Consider the following 25,423-nt stretch of genomic DNA (forward strand, 5'->3'; position numbering starts at 1 on the left):
GTCTCCATATGCACGACCCCAAAGAGCCCCATTTTAATGCTCTTAAACAGATTCTTCGATATCTTCATGGTACTCTAGATCATGAACTATAACTTTATGCGTAACATGCACATTGTTTAGTTGCATAGTCTGATGTTGATTGGTCAACTTGTCGTACTTCTCCACACCCCACTTCTATTTATTGTGTTTTTCTCAGTCGGAACCTTCTATCGTGGTCGTCTCAACAACAAGGTGTGATTACGTGGTCTAATGTTGAAACTGAGTATCGAGGTATTGCGAATGCTGTTGCCGAGATAAGTTAGCTTCAAAACCGTCTACATGAGTTATCATATCTACCTCTTACTTCTACCGTGTCACACCCCCAAACCAGGATGGCAGAAACATCCGGGGGTGGATGACTTTCATGTATTGTATCATAACATAGATAATAATAGTGACCAAAGCAAACACAACCATCATAAATATAATTGAAAAGGTTACATTATTTCATGAGTTACATGGTTCAAAATCAATTACAAAATGATGATAAAAAATGATTTGCCTGACGTCTTAGCGTCCTATCCTCAAAAGCTGGCAGTTACCTGTTTTAGTGATTACCTGAGAATACAAGTAGTCTTGAAAGAGCGTAAACAATTAAGTTGGTGAGTTCATAAGTGTTTGTATGTAGAGTTGAAAGCCTTTCTTTATAAAAAGATAATGTTCGTTCAAAAAATCCAATATTTTCCTTTTTGAAATGAGTTGTATTCTTAAAGCCCAAAGACCGAAATGTACAAGTATTTTCCATACTTATAATAGTATCTGTAGTTTTAAAAAATATAAAACCGTTTTAGTAAATGCATTCTCGTAAACTATACGTATCGTTGTTTTCCTATGTGAGTTATTATAAACGTGCTATCGACATAGATGGCCTGTTACGACGTTCTTCAGGCTTCAGAATGTTATGACTTTTGTCACCCCAGACCTGCCGGTCTAGCTTTTGCAAGCAACTTAGGTGTGGGATTGTCAGTCTCATATAGATCTATACACAATTATCACGCTCTCTTACTGAAGACTCCGATTATAATACATGACTTTTGTAGGTACACTAATTTGTACGTGAAGATTTTGGCTCACAAAGTTTGATTCAACGAGTTTATGTGTAGTGTAATGAAAACCCTTTTGTAAGTGGAATAATAACCTTTCGTAGGTAAATTTCATAGTGTAAAAGACCCATAAACTATACCGATTATTGCTTATCATAAATGTTTTGTAGTGACGAAAAACCTTTATATGTATGATTATCACCTTTTCATGGAAATAAAATAGCATGAAAATAATCAATATACATTTCCTTAATATTATACACTTTGTTCAACATGTTACAAAGTGTTGATGTTTCATAAACCATACTAGAATAGTTTATTATAATATTCAGTTTTCGCACCCATATGTATGTATTTATACTTACATAGGGGTTAATATACTTAGATATTCACATCCAATAATTATTTTTACATCAAACATAAATACGTGAATCATTTGTACGAAATGGTCATTTTTCTAATTTTTAACTTTTTTGTTCACGTTTTTAGAAAAATTGTAGAAAAATTAACGTAAGTAAAAAACTGGATTTTTAAACTCTCAGACCTTAGAAAATGAGTCTAATTTGTCAATAATTTTTATCCTGACCTTAAGTGGTTCCTAACCAGAGTGAAAATGTTTGTTTTCACAAATTGGTTTGAAACTGTTCTGAAATGACAGACAATTTCGTAAAAATCACCATAAATCGTAGAAAAATCGTATGAACGCGTGCGAGTCGTCCTCAAAAAGTTATAGACCTGAACTATTTTCATATTGTATAGTTTTCAAAAATATTAAGTTTAAGATGGGTAAACAGTCTGTGAACATACCTCAACTTTTCTGGAAAAACTGATTTTTAAGTTTAGATTTTTTTAGTGACATGACTTGTATCCCCCCCCCCCCCCCCCCCCCCCCCCCGCGGGCCCTAAAATCTTGGAAAAAAACTCAAAAATGTAGGGGTATGAACTAATCTTATTGGTTTTCTTGAAGAGTGGAAGGTTGATGAAGAGTTTGAAGTCAAGATCACTTGAAAATGCTTGGAGATTTTGATGATCCTATGGACATTAATATGTGAATATATGTGTAAATGGTTTACGATTTTTATGGAAGTATGTAAAAATCTTAGAAGTTGGAGGAAATACTTACCAAAAAGGAACCCAATAATGATCTTGCAAAAACGTTGCTGGAGGGAGAGGGTGGGAGTTCTTGTGTGGAGAGAATGTGAAATTTTGGAGGAAATGGTGAAGTGAGATTTTCATCTCCTGATCATTCTTTTTAAAGGGAGAAATAAGCAATTGGATGGGTTGTTGGGATGTGTAAAGGGATGATGAATTGACCAATGGAGATTAGAGAAGTGACATAAAGGTGACTTGGGTTTGATGGGGGGTCCGCTTGATCCACTTATGCCATTACTTTAAGTATAAAATAATGTAATATTTTTATGACCTTTAGATATTATTTTATGCAAATGTGTGTTTTATATTTAATAAAGCTTAAATAAGAGCATTAAAATATTAGTTTAGGAGGTCTAAGATGTGAAAAATATGAGTTTGATGGAAATCCGACGTAAAAAACTCTTAAAAATGACGAAAAGTGTGAAACTGTCAAAAATACGAAGTTAGAAGGTGTTTCAGAGGGTTTGGGTGCGAAACCTTTGCAAGCTGCAAAGGTGCAGGCTGCGAGAGTCAGAGATGCGAAAGTATGGGTTGCGACATTCGGATACGAAGGTTTTCGCTGCAAGATTGTCCGATGCGAGAGGGTTACTGCGAGAGGGCCATGAAAGGGTCACAGGGTTCACTATGAGAGTGAGAGGGTTCATAGTGAGCTTGTTGTTTCCCATTTTCTCCTCCCATTTCGATTGGTTTTCAACACATTGAAAGGTTGGGATGGTATGGGTGTTTATGGAAAAGTTTGGAAGTGTGATACTGAGAGAGATTTGAGAGAGATTTAGGAGAGAAAGAGAGAGAGAGAGAGATTGAGAAAGATTGTGTTTGTAGTCTTTGTTATGGTTGTCCCCCGTAGTGTTAGGATTTGAACTCCACTATGTCGTGGTATGAGTGTTATTTATCCCTGAAGGATACGTAGTTGATATTTTATCGTGTTGTTACGTTACTCACCCTATCTAGGGTTTATATTTAACAATTTGCAAATTCCGAGTGATACTTTGTATTATGATAGTCAGTTGTAGATTAGGAAACATAGTGTAAACCCTAACGTACTAGTACAAGTCGAGTTGACTTGCTGACTTTGTGTGACCCAAAGTTGACGGTTGTCACATACTCTGGTTTACTGTGATAACATTAGTGCAATGTAATTGTCAAGCAATCCAATTTAGTACCAACACACAAAACACATTGAGATTGACATACACTTTATGTGTGATAAAGTTACATTGGGGAAAATTTGAGTTCATGTCCCATCTTGGCATCTTTGTTGCAGTATGCTGATATATTCACCAATGAGCTTTTGTTTACTCTGTTTCATGATTTTAGATCACATCCGTTCTAGATCTCCCGTTCGGACTGAGGGGGATGTTAGACGTATATGTATGTAATATTTTATATTGTTTGTATCTTTATTAGTTGGCTTGGTTAGGCAACCCAATTTTGTAGTTAGCCCAATGTACATTTGTAGCCTATTTGTATTTTGAGGTATTGTAGTTAGCCCAATGTACTTATTTATATTTTGAGCTATTTAATATATGTGAGAGGCATAATGCCAAATTTATGGGAAAATATAATCTGTAATATTCTTGATGTGACCCTTCTCAATTAAAATCCTTAGATGGTGTCCCATTGATAATAATAGATTAGAAAGATGACAAGAGATAACGAAGATACCAAGTTCTCCATTTCCACCTAAATACCATCTGTTCCATGTTTTTTGCACTAGAAGGTCAAACTTAGCGAATCAAGCAATTTTTGAATTCATTATTTATAATTAAAGCCTTTGTAGTATCTATCTTAACCCGTGAGATAATCTCATTGATAAGCAAAGGTTTGTAATCGATGTTGCGACCATTAATGAAAGATCATTTGGGCCGAACTAAAAATCTCATCAATTACTATTTTTGTTCTTTCTACATAAACTTTCAAGATGATCGTATAAACTTGTGGTTAATGGCTCTATAATAAGAAATAGATAACTAATCAATTAGTTTAGGCACCAAAGTGGTAAAAGAATAGTTCTAACACTACCTAATGATCAAGGATCTCTCGTAGTGACCAATCAAGAAGGACATCCTCTCCAAAAGTTTAGCAAAATTAATTGAGTAAAGAAAATGAAAATCCTCCTGGTCTTGACACTTTATCACTACAACATATCTAAATCGCCTTCTTCACTTATCAATTGTAAATGGTGTTTACAAGAAAGACTTTTGTGAGTAAGATAAATTTGCTTTAAGTTTCAAAAAGATTTGTGTAATTGGTTTTCCTCTCGAGTCACACTTATATTGCTCTGTAATGTAATGCTCTAATGTAACTAGCATTTGAGCCCTCCTCTGTTTCTCTGTTTCTAAATGATTTATGTTTTAAAAAAATTTATCTACACAAAGATTGTCTCAATATTGGACATTACATATTTCAGTCCCAATTAATTTTTATGTTTATATTGTTATAAAGTTACGTTGTTTTTTTATATTATTATAAAATACGTTTTTAGTGCATTATGTTGGTAAAAAAAACACTACATACTAGAAAGGAACGCAGAAAAAACAACAAGCTTTCTACATTTGAGATGAATAATAGAAGTTATCGAAGAAAACATTACACTCATCAACATATTATTAGGTACATTGTTTCAAACCCCAATAAATTTCTAATTAAATGTATTATACACTTTGATGGTATACCAATTGTGTTACAAATTATACGTTCCTCAGCCTATCAAACGTTTTATTTGATTTACGAAAAAAAACTAAGGAAAGTATCACAACCCAATTCAAAGGTGTTGTTAATCAAGAAATAGTTATCATTACTATTAAAAGAGAAGCCAGAAAGGGAAGCCAGTGAATGGCAACCAATACCAACCATCGATAAAGACTGCAACAGAGAAAGGCATCGCATCAAACGCAGTCCACATCACACCCCAACCTTTCCACTTTACCCTCTTTGACGTATCAGCCCCAGGCCCCCAGTTACGGTACTCTCGATAATACAAAGTATTGAGTGCGAAATCTCCTTCCCATGGGGACCATCCTGCAGGATCTATCACGTCGCTAATGAACGATTGCATGATCACTGTTCTTGAATAGTTCTTCCATGGCCTTCCCAGATACGTTTTAAAATTGGCTTTAACCGGTTCTAGGTCAGTAGTTGCAGCTATTTTGCAACCCTGGATAACGATGCCAGTGTTTTGTTGAGGATCGGTTCGGCCTTGAGCAGTGACCATGTTTCCTTGGTGGGGATTAGGACGACGGGCAAGGATGTCGCATAATTGGAATACAACTGCAGCATTACCAAAAATAAAATCAACAGTTCCGACGATCGTGCACTTGACGAAAAACTGACGTCCGGAGGTGACATAAAGGGTATCTTGGAATGCGATCATATTACATCTATAAAACGCAGATAAATCGGATCCAACACGTAGTGCCACAGCTTGATGACCTGAGGCTCCGGCTGTATTCTCAAATGTTATATCACGAGCTAAGAATCCTTCACCCATAGCCGCTGTCGACGTCAATATATATATATATATATATATATATATATATATATATATATATATATATATATATATATATATATATATATATATATATATATATATATATATATATATATATATATATATATATATATATATATATGCTACATATCAGTACTCCACCATACAACAGCTATATAAAAACCATGCATGACTATGCTAAAAATAACAAAACTCCTACCATCAACCCGTGCTTTGATAGAGCATGGTGTACTCTATGGTAGAATCAAATGCACAGATTAAATCAAATAAGAAAGACGATGTAATTATATTTATGTTTATTGTTTTTATAAAAATAAACTCTTATCAGATTATAAGATATCAACATTAACAAGTTATACATAGCAAATGATGTCCAGCCTAGATGGTTGAAGCATCACATTTTATACGCATGTAGGGCGTGAGGTTGGAAGTTCGATTATCTTAAACTACCTCTTGCAAGTATGCTTTCACATAATTCATTAGCCTTTTCCAAAAAATAAAAAACAAGTCAGACATAGTAATCTTTCATATTTATTTGAAATTTGTTTTTTTTTTTTTTTTTTTTTTTAGTCCTAGTTTGTGATTTAGGAAAAATATTAAAACAAACTATTATATATATATATATATATATATATATATATATATATATATATATATATATATATATATATATATATATATATATATATATATATATATATATATATATATATAAGCTCGAATTCGGGGTGTTCGTTTAAATATTGCGAGTAGGTTTCCATTTTATTCGTTTGCCATTTTTTTTAAAAGTTATACTTAAAAATCTTTCATATTTATTTGAAATACGTTTTTTTTTAGTAGTCCTAGTTTATGATTTAGGAAAAATGCTAAAACAAAGTATTAAATTGAATAATATATATATATATATAAAGGTTGTAAATATTTGTCGGGGATTAATGGAGGACAATAAATTATTAATAAAATATTAAAATTAATCAAAGATTGATATATATATATATATATATATATATATAATTAATGTTTTAATTAATATTTTGTTATTGAACATTTATTATTATTATAATGATCAATTATAATTCTAACATAATGCCATCTCATGAAATTAAATTCAATATATTGCAATTATCAGTAATTATTAGCAATGTTTTATTTAATGATTATATTATATGGTTAACAATTTTTTTTTTGGAAATGGCAGAGTTTATACTTAAATGAGAGTAAACATGAATGTTAGACACGGGTCCGGTCATAAGCTGGCCTGACCAGAATCGCCGCCTTTCTCCACACACCTAATTTCACCACTTTGGTCCGAGCAAGACTCGAACCCACCATCTTAAGGAGAAAACCACACAAGAGGAAAAACTTGGATGCATAAAGATCATTTGCAACAATTTTTTTATTTAATCATAATGTTTTGTTTATTTAAACTTTGTAACACATCGTATATAAACCTCTATATATGTGTAGATTTTATATATTTAGGTATTGATCTTTTTTTAAGAAATTACTAGATTTTCATTTTTTTTTTTTGTAAATCGTTGCTTTATTTACCGAAAAAGTCAATTAACATTTTAAATAATTGTAAAAAAAAATAATAAATCATGAATAAAAATGTTTTCAAAAATAATAATAATAATACATCATGAATAAAAATGTTTTCAAAAAACATCATTAATTTAAAAAAAAAAAACTTTTCTCTTAAAGTACAAACATACTTCTTTTACTGAAATATATCTCTTTAAATCATCTCCAACTTATTTTCATTTTTTCTTTTAAAGTTCAAATAAAAAGTGGGGTAAATAGTTTTTCAACTCCTATCATACTCTATTTTTTACCCTAGTTTTACCTCCAAAAAATATATTCAATTCTTTTAATTTATATAATTGTCAAACGCATCCTTATATTAATTTGATTTTAACAAATATATAATCTATATTTTTTTCATTACAATAATATTAAATAAATAAGATTATATTTATAACACTTAATTATAAGCTTTTGTAAAATAAGTTATCGTGTTCTAAAATTTCAATATTTATTTAAATTTTAATATGAATTTGATAAATAAAAACAAACTTTATATTTATAATCAATTATTATAATTTAATATATAACACAATATTATAAATATTAAATATTACTTTTAAATTATAATTAGCAGATAAAAAAACCAGAAATGTATAAATATATAAAAAGAGGTACTAAAATCGACAACTCAAAGTTTATCCTCATTTAGGTGAAATGAATAGTATAACACCAAATATAGTGTTAACTATTCATTTCCCCCAAAATCTAACATAATAAATGAAAATCAATTTTGCCAAATGTCATGTTCTCATTGAATTTGACACATGTTATTTTCTAAGAGTTTTTAAATTATTTCTTTTCTACTTGTCATTTTCTTAAATTTATCATTTTTCTTAAATTTAAAATTCAAATTTTAATGAGATTTATATATGTAAAGTAAATCATTCTATTAATTTTCATAATAAATGCTCTACAACCTTTATTACTTACTTTATTTATTATATTCTTTGTATTTATGTAAAATTATTACTTTAAAAAATATGTAATGCTTATAATTTTATATTAAATTTTTTTTATAAATCTGTGTAATACATGGACCTCACACCTACTAAAGGAATAAATGAGGTAGTTTTGGAGAAGAATGTAAGAAGAAATAGAGAAAATAATGGAAATTAAGAATAGATTGGAGATGCTCTTAATGGGTTGTAAATTATCATGCTTAAAATTCAACATACCTTATTTGATTATGAAATAAGTGGGCCGAAGTGTCTGTATATAAATAATAATAATAATAATAATAATAATTAGAGAAAACAAAAAACAAAAACCAATACCAAAAGATGTAACTCTAGAAAAAAAATGTTTTATTATATATTTATTATTTTATTCTGGAGAAAACTAAAATTTTCGGTGTGGTTTGGATCCATACCCGAACCAAATATCCCGAATTATGTGATTATATATAAGCGTAATTCATTAATTATTTAAAAAATCGAAAGAATTATCATATATTTATGGTTACTATTGAAAATTAAAATAATAAGAGTAAATTACACGAATGGTCCCTATGGTTTGGGGTAATCTGCGCGCTTGTTCCCTAACTTTTTTTTTTTTTTTTTTAAATTCGGAAGGTCTGTACTATTTGTTTTTGTTACATGCTTGGGCCCTACTGTTTGTTTGTGTTATGCGTTTGATCCGTGTGTTACCTAAAAAAACTATTATTTAAATACGAAAAAATGGTGAGATGTAAGATAAGGTAAGGGATAGGGTTGAGGCTGTGTTTATTTATATAAATTAAAAAGTGAAAAAGCATCATAAATGGTCCATGTGGTTTCTCAAAATCTGAAGTTTAGTCCCCGTGGTTTAAAAACGTCATAGATGGTCCCTATGTTTTCAAAACTTTTGACGATTGGTCCTTATTGCTAACACTGCTAACTTTTGTCTGTTAACTGAAGAACATTTTCGTCATTTCACTACCACATGGACCATTTAGGATGTTTTCTCATATTTTAAAAATAAATAAATAAATATAATTAAATATATAAAAGCTCTCTCTCTCTCCAGGCAAGAAAAAGTAACACCCGACTTCCCCTGTACCATCTTTTTTTCCTTATTTGACCTGCAGCTTAACTACACATACATAAACACAATTAAATTTGAAACACATCAAATTTATACCAAATTCTGAAACAAATTGTATGGAGATCACCAGAACATGTACCACCGGTAGAAGAATAATGAAAAAATGGAAAAGGAAGCGAAAGACCTAAGAAGAAAAGCACCTTATGTTTATCTTTCTTTCCCTTCCCCGTCCCTTCTTCATCTTTAGCCTGAACATGTGAGGAAAATAATGATTTCAACCTCCGATGTAGAGTCCAAACTCATATATGGAGTCACCGGAGCACCAGAATCACAAGACCCCAACATATAAAGATAACTGAATGAACAGTGAGAAATAAACACCCACATACAAATCAATTTATGGTAGGATGAACACCCACACACAAATCGATTTCTAAAAATGAGAACACACACACTAACTCAAATTGATTTACGGAAACAAAAAAAAACATGATTTTAGTTTTTGATTCGAATTTAGGATTCTGATTCTTAAGTTACCATTGAGAATAAAGCTCACAAATGATTTCCATCGAGTTAATATTGAGGAAGAAGAACCAGAATGTGCTGGTTGTGACTGGAAAACCGAGATTGGAGGAAGTGGAGTTATAAGTACCATAATTCAACCACCAAACTCTTCATTTGTTTCACTTCCTACCTCCCGACATCATTGTATATCTTTGAAGATGTGTTCATCCAAGAATCAAATTAGTACTTGTCCATAATGAAATCGAAGGCAGATCCAAACCGGATGAATTCGAATAGCCCTAGAAATCGTAAGTGGTTCCTGATGAAATTGATGGAGGAGATCGGTCAACCTTCTTCTCCACCAGGACACCATCAAATACCCTAAATGGGAGCCTCAAATTAAATCCCAAAAAATCCAATTGGAAGCGTCACTATGTATCGTAATTAGGTTTCTAGTTTCTATTTGGGTGAATGTACATGTTTTCCGACGATTGGATGAAGGATTTATGGTATCTTTAGAGATATAGATGAGAAGAGGTGATGTTGTACAAAAGGAAGAAATGAATGAACGAAGGGGAAAAGAAGAGAGAGAGAGAGAGAGAGAGAGAGAGAGAGACCTTTTATATTTAAGTATATTTAATTTTTTCTTTTTTAAAAAAGACGAAAAAACATCATAAATGGTCCCTATGGCAGTGAAATGATGAAAATGCCCTTCAGTTAATGGACAAAAGTTAACGGTGTTAGCAATAAGGACCAATCGTCAAAAGTTTTGAAAACACAGAGACAATCTATGACGTTTTTAAACCACGGGGACTAAACTTCAAATTTTGAGAAAACCACAGGGACCATTTATGATGTTTTTTCTTAAAAAATCAATGACAAAATAGTCTTTTTAGGTAAGACGGTGACCAAACACGTAACAAAAACAAACAATAGGGACCTTTCGAGTTAAAAAATAAGTTAGGGACTAAACACGCAAACTACCCTAAACCATAGGGACCATTTGTGTAATTTACTCAAATAATAAGCATTTTTTTTGTAACCGTCGTATATTATTTTAAATTTTCAATAGCAAATGTAAATCCCAACATTTCTCCTATCAAGGTGGCCAAGTTTGAGATGGTTATTAGAGCTTTTTTGTGGGTTATTTGGTGGTAGGTATCTCCGACCCAACACTAAAACTTATATTAAATAATATTTTATACCAAAATTTATGCTATAATGCTCCAACTTAACACTAAATTTGTCACTATACTATATATAAGGTCGGTGTTTATCAACACTATATTTATTGTTAAAGTTACAATAATTCATATTAGGGGACAGTTCCTATTAGTGGCTGAAGTTTGAAATTACATATTTTTGTTTATTTCTTATATAATTATAGTTTTTGTTTAATATATTTACCCATGTTGTTAGTTTTAATATTTCAAAATGCAATACATTATTTATATAAAAAACACACACACACATATATATATATATATATATATATATATATATATATATATATATATATATATATATATATAAAAAAACATAAATGATTACATGTGTTCTTTTAAATAACATGATAATCGATTATGAACATTATCTTGATGTACCAATTAAATTGCAATAGAAATACCACCGATAATGTGGAAACAATGATAAATCTTGCTAACAAATTCCAATATTTTATTGTTCGATATAGACACATCAAGGATAAAGAAGCTCTTTGTCATCCCGACGAAGAGGTATTTTCAATTTTAACCCTATGTATGAAAGGATATTGCATTTTGATCATTGGGATTGAGAAAGATTGCAATAATGGCACATAGTGGCATTTTGGTAATTTTGGCCAATAGATTAGTAAGCTAAGTGTGCGTTGTGTACGCTAGACGTACTGGGGCGGACCCTAGGATGTTGGGAGTACACCGTGTACGCAAGGCATACGTGGTAAATCCTTAAACCCTAATTTTTAGGGTTTGGTCTGTATATAAGCATCATTATCCTCTCATTTCTCATTCCTTCATCAACCTCCATCTGAGAAAATGGCCCTCTAGCCAACCCTAAGCGAGAAGAGTGCATCATGAGTTTATCTATGTGTTTTGTGGTATTCTTGAAGAAGAAGAAGGTGGTGAGAAGAACTTGGAGCTTGGAAGCAACTTGGATTTGAGAATTAAGATTATCTCTTTGCTAGCAACCTCCAGGAGGTAAAAAGCTCATAACTTGATCATCTTATCTTGTAGATCTAGCAATTTCTTCATCTAGGGTATTTTTGGTCCCAAATAGGATGATTCTTGAGCATGGCATGGTCTTAGTCGAATAAGTCGTCCTTTCAGACCTAATGAGGGGTCTTGAGTCATAAGAATGTAGTCTTGATGCCTAGTTTTTCTTCATACATGCTCTAAATGGTGTTAAGGTGTTAAGAAGTTGGGATTTTGTGTATTAAGCACTTAATGGACATGTAAAGTCATAAATTTAGAAACTTTATGACTCTTAGCAGTATTTTAGCGTTGGATTTGAAATTTGGACGTGAGAGCTTAATGCATTAAGCTCTTATTGAGAAAAGAAGATTTTGAGCGTATGTCGTACATACCCCTGCGTACGTCGCGCCTACGTGGTCAAACTCTCGACTCCAATCAAGGCAGGATTACCCCCACCGTAGGAGCTGAGTATGCCCCGCATACTCAGTTGAGTAGATCAAGTTGACTCCTTGACCCGTTGACTTTGACCATGGTTGACCAACTTTGACTTAAGGGTATTTTGGGTATTTTGAGCTATAGTTAAGCCTTGGTCTCTATATGTTGAATATGTGACCTGTAGAACCGGTATTTGGAGCAGTGTATTGTTCAACTATTCATCAAACTGTGAGGTGAGTTTTCCTCATTGTACCCGTGGGTCGAAGGCACCAAGGTCGGCCCACTAGATTATTTATCCTAGTCAGGATATTGATATGATAGTTGTAGTTGTTCAGTAGATCCGTATGATTATCTGTATTTGTTGACTCTGTGTTTATGTTTGTTTGTTGCATATGTGAACATGTTGGGTTGGTTTAATGCAGTCCCGCTTTGTGCTGTAGGCCAAGACACTCAGGGACAACCGGATAGGTTGCAAGCCCTAGGAGGCAGTCCAATCATGCCGAAGGCTTGTAGAGCGGTCCCGATAGGTTGTAGGCCCAATAAGGCGGTCCATTCATGCTGGCTATTCATAATGTATGCTTGATTGTTGTGGTGTGCTGGTACTTTGGGGGAACTCACTAATCTTAGCCTTACTTTTTGGTTTGTGGTTTCAGGTACTGCCGAGGATCGTGGGAAGGTAAATGCGTGATCGTACACATCTTCCAATTTTTCTGTCTTCGGGTCTTGGGAAAATTCTGATTTGCAATAATGCTTTTGAAATAATGACTCTTTTTGTAAACAATATCGATTCATGGTTGGTTTTAAAAATTTTAAATTTATTGTGATTGTTAGAGTGTTACAAGTTGGTATCAGAGCTTTGGTTTGAAAGAATTGGATGAACATTTGTGTGATTCCAGACTCAAACTAGGGAACTGCAAACGTTTTTAAAAGTAACCAAGGAAGAATGCGATGTATACGATCAACCGGAGCAATAAAGTATACCCTAAGTTACCCACACTATTATTTGATATTGTGTTATGTTAGAACAACATGCTAGTGATAGGCTAGGGATCTTTAGGAATTGCATGATAGAATTGCCTGATAATTGATGCCTAATAGCCTAATGTTTCTTTCTTGTATGAAATTGATATCATTACTATAGTTTCTTAGTGTATGCATTGTATTTGTACATAACTAAGACTCTATAGCATGAGAAAGTTTGGTTTAGCCTTATTTCTAGTTCGTTTTGATGAAGGGCTTAGTGTAGAATCATGTATTCGATTGTCTATAGGATCCAATGTTATGTATGATTAGCATACACGAGTACTGCAGGGTTAGTGAAAGTTTCATGGATTAGTTATGTGGGATTAGCCGACCAGTTGAGGAATGTTTATCCCTTCTCTAGGAAGTGAGAATAGGATGTATGTGTATGTTAGTGTGTGTTGTTAGGGTTGTTATGATGATCACCTGAGACATATACGAATAAGTGCAGAAGGTTGTATGGGCCTAAACTATTGGAAGCACAAGAATCGTACGTGTAGTAGGGAAGTCCCAATCCCTAGGGTTTCATTATTTGGAATAGATCCTATGATATGAATTGCGCTTTATATGATAGTTTGTGGTTTATTTCAGTATGGTGTTCACGAGGGCATCTGGATCAGGAGTCGGAGCTAGTGGCAAGGATAGCCCATGACTGACTGAGGACCAGGTTAGGGAGATGATTCATGTTGAGGTTGTTTTTGTTGTCTGGGGGTAGATACCGGAGTTTTTTAGGTCTATCAAGACCGCCATGATGGATTTCTTTGATGATCGATACGCTGCACTTTCTAAGGCTGCCGCTGCTGCAGCTACCGCGACTGTCACTACTATAGGGATTGGCAGGGGAAGAGCCTTCCAGTACAAAGACTTCACCAATACGAAGCCCTCGGTGTTTGATGGAGTCTAGGATCCGATCATTGCCATGAGGTGGCTGTCCGATCTCGACAAATGTTTCTTTACTTGCTCTTACCCAGCTGACCAGAAGGTCAAGTGCACTTTAAACCTTCTTCAGTCTGGAGCGAAGGATTAGTGGAGACTGGTTACTAGTTCATACACTCTAGATCAGAGAGTTGTTGTATCATGGGAGCAGTTTTTGATATGTTCCGCTCGAGATACGCCCCTTTGGACGTGTGTGTGTGTGTGAGTGAGAGAGAGAGAGAGAAAGAGGGAGATTAGCCCAGGAGTATTTGGACCTGAGGGAGGGGACAGAGTTAGTGACTGAGATCACCAATATGTTTACTGAGAGAGAATCGTTTTGCCTTGATTTTGCTGCTTCTAATCAAGCTCATATGACCCCGTACTTAAGCATGCTCAAGATGGACATCCACCAGTGTGTGTCTACTCATCGTTATGGTACACTTGTGGAGTTATAGGATGCCGCTAGGTGGCGGGAGATTAAGTTGGAGCTCCAGACGAGGGAGTGGAGGCAGGCACTGGTGACGTCCTAGCCTGCGGTGAGGCGGTTTAAGGTTGTTCATGTGAGATCTGGGAGTTAGATGGGCTACACTTGTGGCAAGTGAGGAAAGGTTCATAAGGGTTCTTGTCAATCTACTTCTGTGTGCCACAAATATAGCAAGGATGGGAATTAAGCCAAGGACTGCCGCGAGCATGTCCCCGCACCGACCACCAGGATCTGTTATCACTGTAAGCAGGTTGGCCATATTAAGGCCAACTTTCCTTTGCTCACGGTGGGACCAACGTAGGCTCCTGCTCTAGCTACTTTGAGGATCACTGATGGGCGACAGGGTAGGGCGGAGCCCCTGAGGGCTCGAGGTCGTGCTTTTCAACTCACGGCAGAAGAGGCTAGGGCGGCGCCAGACTTCGTTACTGGTATGTTTCTTTTTATCATATTGTTGATTATTTTATGGTATGCTTATGTTTATGTTTCTGATAGGTACCTTCTTAGTGAATTTATTGCTTGCTCTTTTGTTATTCGACTCGGGCGCGATTCGGTCCTTTGTATCTCGATATTTTAGTAGGGATTTTGATATGCCCCATAGCAAGTTAGAGTGTGTGTTGCGGGTTTCTATTGCCAAAAAAACATGGAATTTCTGCATCTAGAGTATATCAGGGTTGTATTCTGGAGATTTTCGGGGTGCCTTATTCGATTGATTTGATTCCTATCCCCATGGGGGATGTATGCGTGATAGTAGGGATGGATTGGCTAAGCAGGTTTGGTTCTATGATAGATTACGAGGGGCAGCGAGTAGTGGTTCGAACCCCAAGTGGGGGAGAATTGGTCATATATAGAGAGGGTAGCAGGGTTGGATCAGAGTTTTGTTTGGCAACTAGGTCTCGGTAGTATATTCAGAATGGGTGTATGGGTTATCTTACCTATGTGGTTGATACTAAGGTAGGGAAGCATGTCTCAGTTTTAGATGTGCCGGTTGTTAGGGAGTTTGCTGATGTGTTTCCGGAGGAGTTGCCCTGTGTGCCTCCCGAGAGGCAGGTTGAGTTCAGGATTGACCTGGTGCCAGGTGCGGCTCCAATTGCCAAGGCATCGTACCTTTTAGCTACACCCGAGATGCAAGAGTTGTCCTCTCATCTTCAAGAGCTATTAGGAAACAGTTCATCAGACCGAGCAGTTCACCGTGTGGAGCGCTGATATTGTTCGTCAAGAAGAAGGATGGTTCACACTGGATGTGCATTTATTATCGGGAGTTGAACAAGTTGACGGTGAAGAACGTTATCCCCTTCCGCAGATTGACGACATCTTTGATCAGTTGTAGGGTGCATCTTGGTTCTCCAAGATTGATCTAAAGTTTGGGTATCATCAGGTAAGGGTTAAATAGGAGGACATGGAGAAGACTTCATTTCAGACTCGTTATGGACATTATGAGTTCGTGGTGATTTCATTTGGGCTCATCAATGTGCATGAAGTGTTTATGGATTTGATGAATCGGGTATGCATGCGAATGCTCGATCGATCAGTTATTGTTTTTATTAATGATATCTTGGTGTATTCTAAGACCAGAGAGCAGTGTGAGGAGCACCTTCGAGAACTTTTAGGAGTGTTGAGGCGAGAACAGTTGTATGCCAAGTTCTCGAAGTGTAATTTTTGGTTACAAGAGGTCCAGTTCCTAGGGCATATCGTTAACCAAAAATGGCTTCTGGTCGATGTGGCCAAGATTAAGGTTGTGATGCAGTGAGAGGTTCCAAAGTCTCCCTTGGAGATTAATATTTTCCTGGGTTTAGTAGTATATTATTGGAGATTTATCAAGGATTTCTCCAAGATTATTGTACCCCTCACTCGTCTGACGAGGAAGGGCGTGGATTTCCGATAGGCCCCTGAGCAGCAGATGGCGTTGAGACACTGCGATAAAGATTATGCGAGGCCGCAGTATTGATCCTTATGGATGGTGTTAAGGATTTAATTGTATTTTGTGATGCATCTATCACTGGTTTGGGGTGGTTCTTATACAGAGGGGGCGAGTGCTTGCTTATAGTTCTCGACAGCTGAAGCCGCATGAGACACATTATCCTACTCATGATCTGGAGTTTGGGGCAGTAGTGTTGGCCCTCAAGAGTTTGAAATATCTTATGGACCGGCCGAAAGTGAACATGAGGCAACACAGGTTGCTTGATGTGTTCAAGGATTATGACTGCAAGATTCTTTACCATCCGTGTAAAGCCAACGTGGTCGCGGATACTTTGAGTCGCAATTCGGTTAGATCTTTAGCTGGGGATATGTGTATAAATATATCCGTTGATTCCCCACTTTTTGATTTGATCAGAGGATCATAGGCAGAAGGAGTCAAGAAAGAGAACTAGAAACATGAGAATATCAAGGGGAAATCGGCATATTTTTCACCGATAGTTGGGGATCGTTGGCCCAGTGTTATCAGGCATGGGTTCCGGTTTTTGGTGTGATCAAACAGATAGTTTTGGAGGAGGGACATAAGTCTCACTTTTTGATACACCCGAGAGCCACCAAGATGTATCGGGATTTGAGACTAAGTTACTAGTGGCCGTGTATGAAGAGGGAGATAGTCTGGTATGTGGAGAGGTGCTTGACCCAAAGGATGGTCAATGTAGCACTTGAAAATTTTGTAAAGTTTAATATGTAATCCTTCCTTTTTAAAAGTATTACATTTTGGTCCTTAAGCTAGTATGTTGGGCGTACGTGGAGTACGCATGGTATACGCATCGATTAATGAAACCCTAATTTTAGGGTGTTGTACCCAATTTAAACCTTGTAATAGCCTCACTAGGTTATGTTTAGACAACCTCCATCCCCTCTTGTCCGGAAAATCGAACCCTAAGTGAGATCTTGAGAGTTTGAGCCTTAAAGTGTGATTTTTGGGTGCTTGTGAAGAAGAAGAAGAATGAACCATTTAGAGTTGCTCTTGGAGCTTGAAGATCTAAGATTTGTTCTTCATTTGCTTTCCTTATGAGGTAAAAAGCTTCCATCTTGCTAATCCATGTTTCTAGATCTAGTTCGGTGCCATTTTGTGGTTTTTTGAGTCCATGGTTGGGTCCCTTTGACCTAGTTCGGTCCATTTTGTGCTTTCCTTATGAGGTAAAAAGCTTCCTCTTAATTCACTCCAGAAGTGATTGATGGTATATCTAGGGTCCTTTAGGTCCCTTTGACCTAAAAAATGTAAGCTTTATGGAATTTGTGGTCTCATGCATGTGTTAATTCATGTATTAAGCTCTTTTGTGCTCTAGAACCTCATTAAGCCATGCATGCACTTAAAGTTGCCAACTTTACGTGATAAACCATCTAAGGAAGTCATATCTAAGTGTTGGAGTGAAATCTTAACCCTTTAAGAGTTGAATGAAAAAGTTGGCTAAAAGGGTGGAGCATGCTGGGTGTACAAGCAGGTACACTATGCGTATAAGCCCTTAAGCAAGTACGATTAGTGTACGAGCTGAGTACGCCATGTGTACTTAGGAGTTGGACTTCAAAATGATTAGGCTCACGGTGTTGGGCCATGTTTGGACACTAGATGATTAGGTCCATGTCGGGCCATCCAAATATTATTTTTGGGCTAAGGATATTTTATTGGAACTTTGGTTGAAGGCCCATGAAGGGTTTGGGCCCAATTTGGAAAATTGGGCCATATTTGGGCCTTGGATGATTATTTTGGAATTTGGGTTTTTTGGACATTAGGATTTGGCTTTGTCCTTGGGCCAAGTTAAGGGAAGGGTAAAAAGGTCTTTTGCCCTAGGTTGGACTTTTAGTGTGAGTCGGGATCCAATTATTAATTGTGTAAGGTCCTAGAAACAGGATCTTAACCAGTGATCAAGCAATCTAACAATAAAATAAGATGAGAATGGAGTAGAAGAAGAATGAATCAAAGCTTGCACACGTTTTTATTTAAAAAATGTCTGGTACAAATCTGATGATGACCGTAAACTCTATGGATCATCAACAACAACTAACAGACACAGACTGATCCTATATATAGGGGAGAAGACATGACCGTAAACTGGACTTGGTAGTAAACAGGTTTACGACCGTAAACACACTCTTGACCGTAAACACACCAAAAACACTTCTATTACAAGACTCAAAGTACAAATGACCTATACATCCAAAATCCTAGCCCAAACCATAACGTGGACCCTTCAATCTCCCCCTTGTGTTATTTTGTGATAGCACGGGGATTTTAGCGGACTAGTAGCCAGGGATTTTTCTGTGAGATTCAACAGTGCGAGGTTAGTTTCCTCACTATGTTTAGCGGGTCGAAGGATCAAATGCCGACCCATACTTTATTATAATAGGATGCTAGATGTCTACGTGACTCTTGCATGTGTAAGCGTTAGTATGTATATCGTGTGGGGCTCGATGCCAGGCGAGGTCCAATGATTGTATTGTATGCTATTATCTTTGTTATTATTTCATGTGTTAGTATGATTATAAGTTTTATGTTGTATATGTATCGGGTGGTGCCTAATGAATGACATATCTGTAAACCGAGTAGGGCTCAATGCCGGGCGAGGCCCGAGGCTGGGTGGGACTTGATGTCGGGCAGGGCCCAATATGTATTTATTTATGTTGGTATGTGGTATTTTTGGGGAACTCAATAAGCTATGTGCTTAGGGTTTTCATTTTACGTTTCAGGTACATCAGGATCAAAAGGGAAGTACCTGAGATGATTACAGAGCACACACCACCTTTTTCCGCACTTTGAGAATTACTCTCATATGTTTTGATGTATTGTCAGATTTTTATCTTTTGGGGTTGTATGACAATGTTGGATTAATGTTTTTATAAAATCAAAAAATGAAATTTTTGGGTCTTATTTTTGGGACGTTACAAGTTGGTATCCGAGTCTTGGTTTGAGGGATTCAGACATACTCTCGTTGTGTCTGAACTCAAACTGAGGATTTGGTAAAATTTTTCGAAAAGAAATGTATTTTTAGGAAAAGGGTTTTCTAAGACAAGAAAGGGTGTGGTGCATATAGTCGACCAAACTCAAGTAAGTTTTCCTAAAATATCCATACATGTTATCTGATATGATTTGATATGTGAATATGTGAACCGCATGCTAGTTAGGGCTAAGGATATGCTCAATATTTGCATGATAGAATGCTAGGAGAGATGCCTTCGTATGCCTTTTTATGAGATTGTAGACTTGCATGATAGTACTGATATGTCAGTGAAAGGGTGGCCTGATTATGTGATGCTTGGTTCTGATTACTTGATGCTCGAATGCTGCTTGCTTTTGTGCTTTTTAGGAGTTCTCACTAGCTTCAACTAACTAGTAAGCAAATATGTTAAGTTACATATCAAAAATAAATAGTTTTAGAAGGATAGGTTTTAACTCTATTGCATAACTCTTGTTTGAGTCCAACCGTTGTAGTGTGAGACCTCTCATTCGAAGAATTTTCTGGTTTCGGTGATATGTAATTTTATGCGTGATCTAGTTATAGGAAGTTAGCAGGAGTTCCTTTTGAAGCTGATGGTGGAGAGTGGTGTGGAGTTTTCCCTAGGAAAACATAGTATGAGATCGAGTGTTGGGAGCCTTGTCTTGATGAGGGTTAATTATATGGATATAAGGTGACTTGGCGGATTCAAGACAATCCTTGAGTAAAGTATGGATAGATGTAGAAGTTAGTATAAGCCTGTACTGCTGGAAGCAGAGGATCCATACTTGAGTCAAGGAGAGCTGTTATGAAACCAAGAAGCTTGTAGAGTATGTGATCCCTCGATATATTTTGATGCTTCTTTTGATGGTTTATATGGTCTATTTTCAGTATGGTGACTCTGCGGGGCAGATTTGTTGGCAGTTATTGTATTGGGGAGGGCTCGGGCTCAGGTTCTGGAGCTGGGCAGTTGGATGATCAGATAAGGGAGTTCCTTTCGTCTAAGATTCCAAGTTGCATTCTTGAGCAGACTCCTGTGATCTGTGGTACGATCAAGGATGCATTCTGTAGATTTTGGATAAGCAGTTGAGCTCGTTTCGTTTTGAGATGGTGGCCTTGGTAGGGGCGTGTTCTTTGACCTTCATGGAGTTATGGGCGTGTGGGGCTCCAGAATACTTCGGGGAGAAGGACCAGATAGCGAGCATGTGGTGGTTAGATGATGTTACTTAGGTTTCCGCACCAGCAGCTGTCCCGAGGGGCCAAAGGTCAGACTTGCATCTTGTCTTCTGAAGGACAGGCACGAGATTGGTGGGAGGAGGTTGGGCGCTCAGTTGGTGACGAGGCTGTTGATTCCATGTCTTGGGATGATTTTGTGACTAGGTTTAGGGCTGAGTTTTCACCAGTATCGACATGCAGCAGTTGGCACGCGAGTTTTAGGATCTCCGCCAGACAACTGGGATGGTAACTGAGATCACCGTGATGTTTCGGGAGAGGACACTTTTGGTTCCGCAGTATGTGACGAACGGGGAGATGAAGAAGGTGAGGTATCACGAGATATTGAGGAGCGATATTTGGAAATTTGTAAGTCGATCCAGTTGCAAGACATTGGAGGACATGATAGCGGGAGCCTGAAAAGGGAGATTGATATTGAGATGGAGAGGAAGAGGAAGCCAGATCAGGCTCAGGTTTCAGGGGGATCGGGTAAGAGGCCTAAGGATCAAGATTTGAGACCGAGAAGCCAGTGGGCCGAAGCCGCTGTGGGAAGTGAGGCAAGACCCACGAGGGACCGTGCAAGATTGGTGGTTTGTGTTGCTTCAAGTGTGGCCGGACGGGTCATAATAGCAGAGATTTTACAACTGCCATTACCACCCCAGGATCAAATCTGATTTGCTTTCATTGTAATCAGAGGGACCACAAGAATGCCTAATGTCCGAGTTTGGCTGCAGCAGGGCCGGTGTTAGGACCTGCTCATGTGACCCTTTGGATCACTGATGGACGCCAGGGTCAAGGCGGATGCACCAGTGATGAGCAGGGCTTTCCAGTTGACGATCGAGGAGGACCGTGCGGCACCTGATGTGGTGATGGGTATATATCTTCTCGTTATCTCTTTATTATATTGATTTTTCTGCTTATATTTATAAGTTTTATTTTAGGATCGTTCCTTGTGAACGGTATACCTGCTTTGGTGTTGTTTGATTCGGGGGCTACCCAATCCTTTGTATCACTTACGCTTAGCAAGAGTTATGCTGGAGCTCCGGGGGAGCTAGATGGTCTATTAGATATTGAGATAGTAGATGATAGATCTATTCGAGTTGCGAGGGTTCATTGGGGTTGTACTCTTCAGCTGTTCAGTGAGGAGTATTCGATAGATTTAGTTCCCATTCCTTTCTGGGGGAACAAGGTTATTCTAGGTATGGATTGGTTGAGCCCCAATCCGATGGTGTTCGATTGTAAGCAGCAGTTATCCTGGATTCGACCCCCTAAGTGGGGGAGAGTTTGTGGTTCAGGCAGAGAGAGCTCAGAGTGGGTCGTTATTGTGTTCAACAACGAGGGCCAGACACTATATTCAGCAGGGTTGTTCAAGATTTGTCGCCTATGTTATGGATACCTGGGATAAGGATAAGGCGATTGTGGATGATGTAACACCTCGTTTATTTATTAGACAAATAAATAAATTAATGAACGAATAGCAGCCCTAAAATAAATAATTATAAATAAAAAGACAATCTCGAAGAGCCAATTGTCAAATTTTAGAAGTCGGGGGTTAAAAGTGTTAGTTTCAGGTGATTTTGTAAATAACTGTGAGGGCAAGGACTAGTTGGTAAATTATTGGACTTAAATTGAAAGGAATTTGAAATTATGAGGGCTAAATAGTAATTTAGGATCAAATATAAAAAAGATTTATCGAGGAGGGGTTGTTTTGTTACATTTGGACTTAATTTGTAAAGGTTTTAGAGGGTAGGGATTAAATGGTAATATTCGGGCTGATTTTTAAAGAAAAGATGAAAGGAGGGACCAAACTTGTAAAATGGGAAAAGGTTTGAGGTGAAGCAGGATTTAAACCCGACGCCTTCTTTCTTCCTGTCATATTACCTTACCCTAAACCTAATTGAACAAGAGCAGCCGCCAATCCCTTCTTCTATTGTCGGCGTTGCACCATCGGTTTCACCCACCTCCACCATCTCCGGCGCCGCAAACCCATGTTACCGCCACCACCAAATGTCGCAACTATTTCCTTCCGGCGAGAATAGGTCGACGACGGGACTGTCGGGTGCGACTGTTACCCCCCCTCCGTTCTCCATTCTCTGTTCTCCTTCTCTTTCTCTCGTCGCCATCCTAGAGCTCCAGCTGTTGCCTTTCGAATTGATGCATTGCCCCGAAGCAACAACGTCACCCTAACTGTCGGTGATGTCGTGAATGAACGGAAGAATACCCACGGGCGATGCCAAGTTGTTGATGACGAAGTCAAGCTGCGTGTCGCCATCCCCGGACGCACCTGCTCCGACTGTTGTATGCTGCCACACGAGGGTTGTACTGGTATGTTGCTGTTCTCATGGACATTTTGTTTGGCCTGAAAACCGAGAACAACCACCATGGTAGTTGACCATGGTGGCTGCCACAGGTGTGCAACTGTTCTGCGACCACCTACTGCCATGTGGTGTGGCTGTGTGCGATATTTAGCGATTGTGTGTGTGCTCTCATAAGGAAGGGGTTGTTTGATGGGAATTTGTGAGAGCAGCTATCGCCACCATCGTGAGGTGGTGGCTGCGGCCAGGAACCACCGTATGTGTGTGCTTGTTTTAGTGTAGTGTGTGTGTTTATTTTGAGTCTTAGCTTTGTAAAGTGTAAATTACAAGTTGGATAATCAAAAATAAAAACCAAAAACCACCACCGTGAGGTGGTGGTTGCCGCCTCCTGCCGCCACCAACCGCCGTGTTGGGTGGCGGTGTGCTTGTTGTGTTTGATTTGGTTTGGGATGTTTGGACAAGGGACTAAAACCCTAATGGGCCCAATGAAGCCCTAATGGGCCCAGTGAAACCCTAATGGGCCTGGTGAAAACCCTAATGGGTCTATTAGACCCTAGTTGACCTAAAAAGCCCATACATGTGTCTAATGGGCTTAATGGACCCTAATGGATCTAGGGATTTAGCTATTGGGCCTATTGGGCTAAGATGGGTTGGAAACCCTAATTAGGATTTAGAAAACCCTAATGCCATGAAACCCTAATTTGGGATTTATCGGGACCGCATCAGAATTATTTAATGAACTTAAATTATTAATTAATAATCATTGCAAATTAACCTAAGACCATGTGGGACTTAATGGATTAAATCCTTAATGGGTTAAGTAGGAAAACTTAACCCTAATCATCATTTTATGTGAAAACCCTAATTTCAACTGGGCCTTAAGTTGGGCCTTTCTATTGGGCTTTGACGATTGGGATAATAATGGGCCATCCAAGAACAAGCAAATGGGCTAAAATAATTTAATGGGCGTAGGGTAAGGCCCATGTATAGGGTTTGGGCCAAATTTGGAAAATTGGGCCATAGATGGGCCATAGTTTGGGCCTTAATGATTATATGATGTTGGGCCTTGATTCATAGATTAACCGTTGGGCCTTTGGATAGGGCCTTGAGTTTGAATCAAGCTAAGATGGGGGTAAAGTAGTCTTTTACCCCCAAGCATGGGCTTATGATTTTGAGTTGGAACTCAATTATTAATTGGGTATTGTTTGATGTTGACAGTTCGGGAAACTGTCAACCAACACTAGAGTTTTATTTGTGGGACTTCAGCAATGCTAGGGGTCTAAAGCACCAAGGCCGACCCATTATGTGATTATGTTATATGTGTTGGTCATTATGTGATTTGATATGATATGTGATTTGTTATAATATGTGATTATGTGTTTTTGCATGGAAGACCCCAGGGGGAGCCCGTGGCATTGGATATAAGACCATGTGGGGTAGCCTATGGCATTCCTAGGTAAAGACCATGTGGGGGAGCCCATGACATTGGATATAAGACCATGTGGGGTAGCCCATGGCATTCCTAGGTAAAGACCATGTGGGAGAGCCCATGACATTGGATATAAGACCATGTGGGGTAGCCCTTGGCATTCCTAAGTAAAGACCATGTGGGGGAGCCTATGGCATTGGATGTAAGACCATGTGGGGTAGCCCATGCTAGTCCTAGGTAAAGACCATGTGGGGTAGCCCATGGCATTCTTACGGGTTTTATGTACTCATGGCTAATATGATATGTGGTATGCGGTAGAGATAGCTTGTACAGCTAAAGTGATATGTGTTATGTGGTAGAGATAACTTTTATAGCTAATATGATATGTGTTATGTGGAATGTGTGTGGGGTATGCTCTGGGGAACTCACTAAGCTTCGTGCTTACGGTTTACAGTTTTGGTTTTAGGTACTCGTTCTCAAAGGAAAGGAGTCGGCTTGATCGCAGCACATCACACTATGTCTTCCGCACATGAGATCATTGGGTTTACACTCGGATATGGTTTTATGATAATAGGCACTACTATTGACACTTTGGTTTTGACATGAGATATTAATATGAATGTTTTTATATTGATGGTTTTATATAATAACTT

General features: G+C 37.4%; 1 protein-coding gene across 1 annotated transcript in view; it reads right to left on the reverse strand.

Moving 5' to 3' along the window:
• Positions 1-4,883: 4,883 nt before the first annotated feature.
• The window catches only part of LOC111882883 (pectinesterase), a 36,308-nt gene continuing 15,768 nt past the window's right edge, over positions 4,884-25,423 (reverse strand). The window contains exon 2 of the mRNA XM_023879261.3: positions 4,884-5,729. Within this exon, the coding sequence (XP_023735029.1) occupies positions 5,038-5,729 (692 nt within the window). The 3' untranslated portion in view covers positions 4,884-5,037. The remainder of the gene's footprint in view (positions 5,730-25,423) is intronic.

Source organism: Lactuca sativa, chromosome 1 (genome assembly GCF_002870075.4).
Source record: "Lactuca sativa cultivar Salinas chromosome 1, Lsat_Salinas_v11, whole genome shotgun sequence".
Classification (NCBI taxonomy): domain Eukaryota; kingdom Viridiplantae; phylum Streptophyta; class Magnoliopsida; order Asterales; family Asteraceae; genus Lactuca; species Lactuca sativa.